Here is a 12,311-nt window from a genome sequence, read left to right as displayed (position 1 = left end):
CTAATGCCAATCTAGGAACATTCCCCACAGCCCTTCCTGGGATCCAAAGGCTTCCATGACACTGGGCCCATCCTCTATTTCACTTTCTAATGGACACACCCTTCTTCACTCAGTCTGGATCACCCAGCTGTGACCATTGATGCCCTTACAGCAATCACCATTAGTAATCTGTCTCTTGGAAGGGTCAAGTCAATGGGTCAACATACATGATGATGGAAGCTGAGCTGTCAGTCATGGGCAGCCCCATCTACTGCAGTGACAGCCTGTTGGGGGCTTTATGGACAGCACAGAAGAAAAATAGAGTGAAAAATCCTGAATGCTCAACATATATTATAGGTCAAGAACCCAGTGATGCCGACTAGGTTTTTGAAGCCTCCTCTGTTACGGTCCATCAGTACCTACACTGGCAGGTGGCCAAATCAATGAACACTTGCCATAGCTGGTGACAACACCCCTGTGCATGTCAAAATGTGTGGCCCCATTCATGAAACCAAAGTTGGTTCCACCATGGAACATATATACGTTGAAGGAGATCTCAAATTTGATAAATTCAGTCACAGTTTTTTCAACATCTGTAATGGAGAAAGATAAGAAAGTAAAGAAAATTAAAAAGCACTAATTTGATAAGACATATATGCTCTCCCATGTTCACTGCAGCATTATTTACCATAGTCAAGATATGGAAGCAACCCAAGTGCTCATCAATGCACCACTGAATAAAGAACACATAGTACAGTTATACAATGGAATATGACTCAGCCATTAAGAAGAACAAAATCTCACCATTTACAATGACATGAATGGACCTATAGGGTCTTGTGGTAAGTAAAATAAGTCAGACAGAGAAAGACAAATACCATATGATTTCACTTATATGTGGAATCTAAAGAGTAAAATAAATGAACAAAACAGAAATAGACTCATAGATATAGTGAAGAGATTGATGGTTGCCAGAGAAGAGGGGGATTGGAGGACTGGGTGAAAAAGGTGAAGGGATTAAGAAGCATAAATTGGTACTTACAGAATAGTCATGGGGATGTTAAGTACAGCATAGGAGATATAGTCAATAATATTGTAATAACTATGTGTGGTGCCAGATGGGTACTAGACTAATCAGGGGTATCACCTTGTAAACTATATAAATGTCTAACCACTATGCTGTACACCTGAAACTAATATAACATAGTATTACATGTCAAAAATAAATATTCAATATCCAATAAAAAATTAAGAGAAAACAGAAGTTGCTGGTGTAATCTTATCATTCTAAACCCCACCCCCACAATCAACTTAATTATTTTGTCCTTCGACCTCCAGTATGATTCCAACCAGAAAATAGGTGGGGTTGACCAGAACTGTTGGCAGCAACCACATCTTGTTTCCTAGAGCCTTGTTTAGAAATAATTTTCCTCAGAGTATGGACATAGTTGGACCCCTAACTATAGCCTAAGAACCCTCACGTCACTTAAATATCTAATGTCATTATATTTTTGAAATTGTACAAATAATTAGTAAACTTTCATTACTACCTTCCAGAGTAGTGCCTCTAGGGACCCTGGTTTAGAACACCTACAATAGTGCACAAGTGGCCATTCTCCATTTTTCAGGCAGAAATTCTGGTTTTTGTCACCATCATTTAACCGGGGTGCTAATCTCTCCACCAGTTGTAAATAAGGGAGAGCAGGGTGGTTAAACTGAGCTGTGGGATCCAGTCCTGCTGCACTCTTCACTGTCTGTGTGATCTTGGATGGCCTGCTTTCCTCTCTCAGAGCCTCTTCCTCTTCTTTTGTTAATGGCATGTCCCAATGCCTACTAACTCCATCACAGGACTGATGAGATAGTTAACTGATGAGAGAGTATACGTAAGAAATGTGGCATCATCCCTGACATATAAGTGATTGGAAAAATGCTGTTTGGTGGGGTAGTGGGGGGAGTTCTATTTCCAGGCCAAAGCAGACTTTTCTCAGTCAGTTGGTACTTTCCAATGGTTCTCTTTACTTCAGGTACAAGTGAGCTTGTTTTCATAATAGCAATAACAAAATATTTTTAGTAGCAAAATGCTTTTATTAACAACATCTGCCAGGCACTGATCTGAGTGGGTTCCGTGGGTTGCCACATTTAACCTGCACAACAACCCTATGAGATAAACTACACGATGATTCCTATTTCTGGATGAGGACGCTGAACCTGAGAAGGAGTCAGCAGCCAGTGCAGCTGAGCAGGGACAGAAATGCTGACCTCTGACTCCAGGATCTATGCTCTCAGCCACCATTGCTAATCTACCAACAATTACTGCCACACCCTTGACAACTCCCCAGCAATGGCCTGTGTGTTTTCCAGAGACAGTTAAGAATTTTGGCTGATGCATCCCCTTCTTTAGAGATGTCATTTTGTCAGAGACCCTCTCATGACCACCTTGACTCCCCTCTGCAGGTCTGTCCCTGTCTTTCTATCACTGTGTCCCCTTTGTCAGATATTGTTTTACTTCTTCATTATCTGCCAGCTCCTCTAAAGTATAAGCTCCCTGGGATCAGGAGCCAGGTAATTTTTTCTGCCAGTGCACCTCCAGGCCTAGCCCTGCCCCTGTGCATCAAATGCATTGAGCTAATAGTCACAGTCAAATGAGCTGAGTAGCCAGCAGAGAAATGTGTGAAGGACCCACAGCCCAGGGCTGTATCTGCTTGGTTGAAGCACTGAGAAACACTTACCTTTTGCATCTTTAACCATGTGTTCACCTCCCCATGTGTCGAACCAGCCAACCCAGTATTCCATAACCATAATGGGCTTATTCCTCTAGAAACAAACCAAATAAAATACTCACAAAAAGGGAAAAAATCAGAAAAACTGCATACAACAGATGAAAGTTTAGGAACTTGTGCTTTTTACTTTTTTCCAAGTCAGCCCAACTCCCACTCACCCACTGCCTCTTGGTTTCTCCTCCTCCTGCACATTCGTGATCACCAGTCCCCTTCCCACTTGAAGCACCTGCTTGCCCCACCCAGAGAGCACCACCTATAATCCAGCCTTGTCAGAGGGGAAGCTGGTATTGAAAGAATCAGCTTGGGATACATGAAGACTTGACTGCAGTTCCTTATGGAGAAACTGAGGCTCAACTGTTACACTGCTGATAAGTTCAAAGACACAGCTCAAATCCAGGTCTGAGTCAAACTGTCAGCCACTACAATACATTGCCTACTAATAATACCATTAGGAGGGAGCCAGAGTAGCAGAGTAGGTGTATGTTCCACCTACTTCCTCCCTGGACCACTTCAAAATTTCAGCTAAATTATGGAACAATCCAAAATTTCAGCTAAATTATGGAACAATCGGCCTGGATCACCATCTGAAGACTAGTTAAATAGAAGTCTGATAACTAAGGATATACAGAAGAAGCCATGTGGCGACTGATAGGAGGGGCAGAGATGAAAAAAGGGCAGACCCCACACTCACGTGTGGCAGCTGAGAATCAAGAGAAACATTTCAGCTGCAAAGGTCACCCTGAGAGCAAGGGGTCTCAACCCCCCACTCAGCTTAGAATGCCAGGGCTGGGAAGAGGAGCCTATATAACATCTGGCTGTAGAAATCAGCAAGGACTCTGTCTGCCCACATGAGAGAGGAGTCTGTTGGGAACCCAGGCACTCTCTCAAAGGACCAACACACAGAATTCCATTCATGGGTACTTACCCTGAGCTTCAACAGAGGGACAGCAACTCAGAAGGAACCCGGTCATAAAGGGAGAGACTGAGTGGTGTGACTTTTGGGAGAGGGCTGGAGGGACAGCTGCCAATGTCCCACATTGAATCCCTCTCCCACACCTCCCACAGACACTACCTTTCCTGAATCAAGCACTCCCCTTCATACAGCATCAGCCTAGTGAAATGCACTGCTCCCACCCTGCTGAGTCTATGAGGCCATGCCCCAACAAGCTCCCATAAGACTATGGGATCTGCTGGCAGCAGCCAGCCTGGGCCTGCATTGCAGTCTTCTTTGAAAAACTGTTGAATTCTGGGCAGGGTCAGAAGGTGCCAGAGACACACAGGGAGAGAGTGAGTTGTGTGGCTTTAGGAAAAGGGTTGTTTTCCTGGCATGTCTGAACATTGTAACTGTCCCTATGTTGGGCCTACCCTCACCCCAGAGCATTAGCCTGGGAATCTACACAGGGACCACCCTGCCATTTCCGGAGGCCACACCCTGCCAAGCTAACACAAGGCTATAGAATCACCTGGTTGTGGCCAGCCTGAGCCCGCATTGCAGTCTTTCTTAAAAACTCTCAAGGAATTCCAGGCAAGCTCAGGATTGCCAGACACGCACAAGCAGAGGCTGAGTTCTGCAGTTTTAGGGTGAGGATGTCTTCCCTTGTACCTGACAGGTACAAGAGTTCCTGTGCAGAGCCTTCCTTCCAGATGGCCACATCTTAATCTATCTTAGCCTGATGACTCCCTAAGACGCCTCTGCAAAGTCCACAGGCCCCAGGCATAAGATGGCTGGCCTTGGTGAACCCTAAGACTCTTGCTAAGTGGCCTCAGACCCAGCACTGGTGCCATTTGAATCTGTATTAACCTGGTGAACACCACTTACCCTTACCTGGGGACTCATTAAGAAACCACCTGAGGCTTTTACAGTGCATGAGCCTAGCAGGCTACTGGCAGGCAGCAGTAAGTCTTGGGATACCTTGAGCCTTTTGCTAACCTGCCCCAGTCCTGGTATTAGTGGCAGATGAACTTGGTATGTCACTTTGCCCCTCCAGCCATGTCCAGGCCCAGCACAGGCCGCTATCAGCCATGGGCCTCTTTGTAGCTCCAAACAGAAAGCCCAGGGCTGGTCACAGGCAACATCTGACATTGACCTGCAGCAGAGTCCTTCCCAAGAATCCTCAGGACCAACACACCTGCTTACTCCCTTCAGACTACATCAGACCATGACCCAATGCATTCCACATATGGAACAACAAATAGGAGACCTTGGCAGGAACCAGACCCAGTGGGGACAAATTTTACTTTTTGAGGTCGTCCCCACACAACAGCTCACACACTGTGGTCAGGGTCCATCCTCACAGTCAGCCAGCCTGAGGGCCAACCCCACTAACAGATGGGCCCCAGCAATCAAGGCTCAAGGATGTAACCCACAAAAGAGACACTCCTGAAATACCCAGATCAGGTATTCCAGGAGGCTGCACCACTCAGCCTCATAGGACACCCACTACATAAGGCCACCCCACCAAGACTGGAAGACATAGCAGATCTACCTAATACACAGAAACAAATACAGAGAGGCAGCCAAAATAGGGAGGAAAAAATACCCTAAATAAAAAAAAAACAGATGAAATCTCCAGAAAAAGAACTAAATGCAATGGAGGCAAGCAATCTACCAGATACGGACTTCAAAATAATGATGATAAGAATGCTCAAAACACTTAAGGAAAAAATGGAAGAACTCAGAGAAAACATCAACAAAGAGATAGTACACATTAAAAAAACAGAAATCATAAAAAAAGAACCAGTCAGAAATGAAGAATACAATAATCAAAATGAAGCACACACTAGGAGGAATCAACAGTAGATTAGATAAATTAGATTAGAGGATCAAATCAGTGATTTGGAGGACAAGGTAGCAAAATAATACATAATCAAAGCAGCAAAAAAAGAATTTTAAAAAATTAGGATGGTTTAAGGAGCCTCTGGGACAATACTAAGCATAACAAAATCCGCAATATATGGAAACCAGCAAGTGAAGAGAGAAAGAGATCGAGAAACTCTTTAAAGAAATAATGACCCAAAACTTCCCTAACCTAGTGAAGGAAAAAACACACCAACAAGACAAACTGAAGAGGCCCACATCAATGCACATTATGATAAAAATGCCAAAAGTTAAAGACAAAGAAAATCTTAAAAGCAGCAAGATAAAGACAGTTAACTAAAAGGGAGCTTCCATAAGACTGTCAGTTGATTTCTCAACAAAGATTTCTCAGGCCAGAAGGGTTGGCACAAAATATTCAAAGTGATGAGAAGCAAAGATTTACAACCAAGACTACTCTACCCAGCAAGGCTATCATTTAAAATTGAAAGAGAAATAAAGAGCTTCTCACGTAAGAAAAAAAATGAAAAGAGTTCAGCACCACCAAACCTGTAGTACAAGAAAGGTCAAAGGAACTTCTTTAAAAATATAAAGGGAAAAAGGGGACATACATATGCATGATAAAATGGCATAGATATGTATTAATAATCACTTTAAATGTAAATGGATTAAATGCTCCAATCAAAAGACATAAGCAAAATGGATAAGAAAACAAGATCCATGTATATGCTGTCTACAAGTGACCCATCTCAGATCAGAAGATGCATACAAACTGAAAGTAAAATGATAGGAAAAGATATTCCATGCAAATAAAAATAAAATAAAAACTGGAGTAGCAATATTTATATCACACAACATAGACCTGATTGATTTTAGAGAGAGAAGGAAAGAGAGAGAGAGAGAAACATTTACTTATTGTTCCCCCTATTTATGCATTCGTTGGTTGCTTCTTGTATTTCCCTGACCAGGAATTATACCCATAACCTTGGTGTATTAGTATGATGCTGTAACCAACCGAGTTACCTGGCCAGGGCCAGACAATGTAGACTTTAATATGAAAGCTATAATAAAAGACAAAGAAGGATATTACATAACAATAAAGGGATCAATCCAACAAAAAGATGCAACCCTTGTAGACATTTATGTACCCAATATAGAAGCACCTAAATACATAAAGCAAATATTGATGAACATAAAGGGAGAGAGATCAATAGTAATACAGTCATAGGAGGGAACTTTAACACCCAATTGATATTGATGAATAAATCTTCCAGGCAGAAAATCAACAAGGAAACTGCAGCCTTAAATGACACAGCAAACCAAATGAATTTAGTTGGCATTTTCAGAGCATTTCACCCAAATCAGCAGAATATGCATTCTTTTCAATGTACATGGAAGACTTTTCAGGACAGACCACATGTTAGGCCACAAAACAAGTCTCAATAAATTGAAGAAGACTAAAATCATAATGAGCATCTTCTCTGACCAGAATAATTTGAAATTAAAAACCAATTACTGGAAACATACTAGAAAACACACAAACACCTGGAGGCTAAATAATATGTTATTATACAATGAATGGATTAACAAGACATCAAGGAAGAAATCAAAAGACACAAATGAAAATGAAAACACAACCAAAATTCTATGGAACATAGCCAAGTAGTCCTAACAGGGAAATTCATAGCAGTACAGACCTACCTCAAGAAACTAGTAAAATTTCAAATAAACAACCTAAGCTTATATCTAAACAAACTGGAAAAACAACAAACAAGGCCCAAAGGGAATAGAAGGAAGAAAATAATAAAGATCAGAGCAGGGCTGGTTCTCTGAAAAATAAGGGTGAAAAAGATAAACAAGATTGATAAATCTTTATCCAGTTTCAACAAAAATATGAGAAAAAACCAAATACATAAAATCATAAATAAAAGATAAGTAACAATGGACAGTACACAGATAAAAAGTATAATAAAAATATACTGCAAATAATTATATGCCAACAAATTGAACAATCTGAAAAACATAATTTCTTGAAAACACAGTCTTCCAAAATGGAAACAAGAAGAAATGGAAAATACAAAAAGACCAACTACAAACAAAATCAAACAATAATTAAAAAAAAAACCAACAACCAAAGGTCCAGGGCTGGATGGCATCACAGTAGGATTTCATCAAATATTCAAAGGAGAACTAATACCTGTCTTTCTCAAACTATTCCAAAAAATTCAAGAAAAGGGAAGATTCCCAAGCTCATTTTATAAGGCCGGAGCCTTATAAAAACTAAACAATACTAATTAACAGTAAGTAATTATACTTAGGGCCTTATAAATACTTATAATACTAAGTAATTATAAGTATTATCCTGATTCTAAAACCAGATAAAGATACAACAAAGAAATAATATTATAGGCCAATATCTCTGATGAACATAGATGCAAAATTCTCAACAAAGTATTAGCAAACTGGATTCAGTAATACAGTAAAAAGATCATACACCATGATCAAGTGGGATTTATTCCTGGAATGCAAGGTTGGTACAATGTATGCAAATCAATTAATGTGACTACTACATAGACAAAGTGAAGGATAAAAACCATAGAATCACATCAATAAATGCAGAAAAAAGCATTTGACAAAATCCAGCACCAATTTATGAGAAAAACTCTTGGCAAAGTGGGAACAGAGGGACCATACCTAAACATAATAAAGGCCTTGTATGACAAACCCATAGCTAACATTGCACTCAACTTGGAAAAACTAAAAACATTTCCCTTAAGATCGGGAACAACTCAGGAATGTCCATTTTCACCACTCTTACTCAATATAGTATTGGAAGTCCTAGCCACATCAATCAGACAAGGAGGAGAAATAAGGTATCCAAATTGAAAAGGAAGATGTAAAACTGTCATTATTTGCCAATGTAATGAGACTGTATATAGAAAACCCTGAAGATTCCACCAAAACACTACTAGAACTGATAAATAAATTCAGTAAAGTAGTGGAATACAAAATAAATACTCAGAAAATTGCTGCATTTTTATACACCAATAAAGAGCTTTCAGAACAAAACCCTAAGAAAACAATTCCATTTACAATTGCACCAAAAAACCCCAAAATACCTAGGAATAAATTTAACCAAGGGAGTAAAAGATATGTGCTCAGAAAATTATAAGACATCAAAGAAGATACTAATAAAAAGAAGCATATGCCATGAGCATGGATAGGAAACAATTAATATCATTAAAATGATATTACTGTTCTACACTACCAAAGAAATCAATAGATTTGACACAATCTCTATCAAAATACTAACCTTATTTTTCATAGAACTAGAACAAATACTCCAGAAATTTGTATAAAAACAGTTATAAAACCACAAAAAAACCTGGAATGCAAGAACATTCTTAAAAAAAAAAAAGAACAAAGTAGGAATATCTCACTACTTGATAACAAACTATACTATATGGCTATAGGAATCAAAACAACATGGTACTGTCATAAAAATAGACACATAGATTAATGGAACAGAATAGAAAGCCCAGAGATAAGTGTCACAGGTTCGATTCCCAGTCAGGGTACATACCTGGGTTGCAGGCCATGACCCCCAGCAACCGCACATTGATGTTTCTCTCTCTCTCTCTCTCTATCTCTCTCCCTTCCCTCTCTAAAAATAAATAAGTAAAATTATTAAAAAAAAAGAAAGCCCAGAGATAAATCTATGCCCATATGGTCAATTAATCTTTGACAAAGAAAGCAAGAACATACAATAGTGTAAAGTCAGTCTATTTAATAAATGGTACTGTGAAAAGTGGACAGATACATGCATAAAATGAAACTAGACAACTTTCTTATACCATATACAAGAATAAATGCAAAAGTTCAGACTTGAAACCATAAAACTCCTAGGATAAAACATCAGCAGTAAAATCTCTGACATTTCTCTTAGCAACATTTTTCTGACACATCACCTGGGGCAAGGGAAACACAACAAAAAAATAAATAAATGGGACTATATCAAACTAAGAAGTTTTTGTACAACAAGGGAAACCATCAACAAAATGAAAAGATAGCTGACTTGAGTAGGAGAAGATACTCACCAATGATACATCCAATAAGGTGTTAATATCCACAATTTATAAAGTACTCAGCTCAACACCAACAAAACTGTACTCAATTAAAAAGTGGACAGAGGACTAGAATAGACACTTCTCTAAAGTAAACAAATGACAAATAAACATATAAAAAGATGCTCAATGTCATTAATTATCAAAGAAATTCAAATTAAAACCACAATGAGATATCATCTCATACCGGTCAGAAAAGCTGTCATCAATAAACCAACAAACAAGAAGTGCTGGCAAGGATGTGGAAAAAGGGGAACCCTAGTGCACTGTTGGTAGATTGGTCCTGCCACTATGGAAAACAGTATGGAGGTTCCTCAAAAATTTAAAAATGCCTTCTGAATGAGTGATTCCACTTCTGAGTATACAAGAGCATATGCAATAGAATGTTACTCAGCCATAAAAAAGAATGCAATCTCACCATTTGTGACAGCATGCATGGACCTAGAGAGTATTATGTTAATGAAATAAATCAGTCACAGAAAGACAAGTACTATATGATTTTACTTATATGTGGAATCTAAAGAACAAAATAAACAAACAAAATTGAAACAGACTCACAGACACAAAGAACAGACTGATGAGGGGGCTGGGAGAAAAGGTGAAGGATAGAGAAATGCAAACTGGCAGTTACAAAATAGTCACAGGAATGTAAAGTATATATGAGGAATACAGCTGTAATATTGTAATAAGTATGTATGGGGCCAGATGATACTAGAGTTCTCACAGGATCACTTCATAAATTATATAAATGCCTAACCACCATGCTGTACACTTGAAACTAATTTAAAATGATATTGAATGTCAACTGCAATTAAAAATAAAACATTTCAGGAAAGGAAACTAAAGGCCAGTGTTCCTCATAATCATGAAAGCAAATATTCTCAACAAACTATTAACCAAGTGCATCTAGCACTGTACAAAATGAAAATACATCACAATCAAGTGGGATTCATTCTAGGCCTGCAAGACTGAGTTAGCTCTCAAAAGCACCATTAAGGATATTAGCACAGCAAAGGAGGAAGACCATGAGAAAAGTATCATGGCCCTTGGGTTTGGCTCTAAATTTAGATGGATGACAACAAGAGTGCAAGGCACCCACTCTCAGAAGGAGTGAAGTGCTCATTTTTGCTGTGGTAGAAGTGAACCTCAAAGCCACCAAGCTGCATGAAGGAAGACAGACAGGCGCAAAAGACTAGCTGATGTATGACTCTGTCTACGCAAAATGTCCAGAAAGCCCAGCTGCAGAGAGAGAAAGCAGATCAGGGGTTAGGTAGGGCTGGGGGTGGAAGGGGTATTCACTGCTGATGAGCATGGGAAACCTTTTAAAGGTGGTGGTGATCCTAAAACTCTATGCATTGAATTATATACTCACAGTGGGTGAGTTTAATGGTGTATAAATTATGTTTCAATAAAGCTGTTTTAAAAAGTGACAGGACAGAAAGAAACAACCAAAGAGACTTATTCAAGGCATTAAAACTAGAGAGAACTATGGGTCCACCCCTGGCTGAGTCCTGTCTTTCTACAAGGTCAGAAACTCTGTAGAAATTACTGAGACAAAAAATAAAATGAATTGGCTCTTTAATTAAAACTGGTGAAGGAGGGAGCACTGTGGGAGGCTCTGGCCAAGAGAAAGAACCATGATTCTCGGGGCTTGTGGAAGGCCTTCCTGCATGGCGGAAGAGCAACACCAGCTGAAGCTGGATGAGGACTGCGTCGGCACACAGGCCCCGGCACAGGCTTGGGATATCATCCTAGACACAAAGGAAACCCAGGAACATGTGCTAAGCAGAAGACTCGATAGTCATATTCGGTCTGTCAGAGCTCAATTCAGCTGCTCTGTGGAGAGAGGAGGTAAGCCCTGAAGATATGGGCGGTCCACCTTTGTAACTATCACAGGGGTCACCGGTTGAGAGGAAACTGGGATGTAGTCAATCCATGTGTGTTAAATGAATTCATGTGCCATACAGTTGTTCACTCCCATGATTTGCACAGTCTGGCTAAAAAAGCCTGACCTACCAAAGCTGGATGTGAGTCCTGTGTCAGGAACATGCATGGCCCACATCTGAGCTCTGTCCTCAAAGAAGAAGGAGTGTACCACCTCCCTCTGATTCCCCTCACGTAACCCCTCACCCTTTCTCTAGTCATCTCCATTGGGTGCTCCACTAAGAGATGACAGAAGTGGAGTTTTGTCCTTATTTCCCATGAAAAAAGATATAAACTCCCCAAATTGCTTGAGCACACAGCTAGGCCCCAGGAGGAAAGCCATCGTCTTTTGGAAAGCCTGCTATCCTCACTGAACACCAGCTGCACAGGCAGAGAAAGTGGTCCTGGAAGGCACAGGGGTTAAGACACTTTGCCTCTAAGATGTCCTTACCTGCACATCGTAGAGTCTCATGAAAGCGTCCTTCCTGAATGAGTTTATATTGATGGTGGCCAGTGCTGTAGAAAGAAGGGAGAGATGCCGTATGAGGCCCTGTGACAAGTCCTACCGGGGCAGGATAGAGGCCCACCCCTTGTCCACAAAAGGAAGTTGTGTTGAATAGTAAAGATATCACTTACTGCAACACACACAGGGCCATCATGTATGTCCCCACATGACTGGACATTTGCAAG

General features: G+C 40.2%; 1 protein-coding gene across 1 annotated transcript in view; it reads right to left on the bottom strand.

Annotated features, from left to right (window-relative positions):
* The window catches only part of GLB1L3 (galactosidase beta 1 like 3), a 46,380-nt gene that overhangs the window by 12,422 nt on the left and 21,647 nt on the right, over window positions 1-12,311 (bottom strand). Inside the window, exons 9-11 of the mRNA XM_045860296.1 lie at window positions 12,073-12,137; window positions 2,709-2,793; window positions 435-572 (exon numbers count right to left, since the gene is read on the bottom strand). Of these exons, the coding sequence (XP_045716252.1) occupies window positions 435-572; window positions 2,709-2,793; window positions 12,073-12,137 (288 nt within the window). The remainder of the gene's footprint in view (window positions 1-434; window positions 573-2,708; window positions 2,794-12,072; window positions 12,138-12,311) is intronic.

Source organism: Phyllostomus hastatus, unplaced genomic scaffold, assembly GCF_019186645.2.
Source record: "Phyllostomus hastatus isolate PE091 unplaced genomic scaffold, TTU_PhHast_1.1 phas_scaffold_193, whole genome shotgun sequence".
Classification (NCBI taxonomy): Eukaryota; Metazoa; Chordata; class Mammalia; order Chiroptera; family Phyllostomidae; genus Phyllostomus; species Phyllostomus hastatus.
This window is presented reverse-complemented; position numbering and strand designations above follow the sequence as displayed.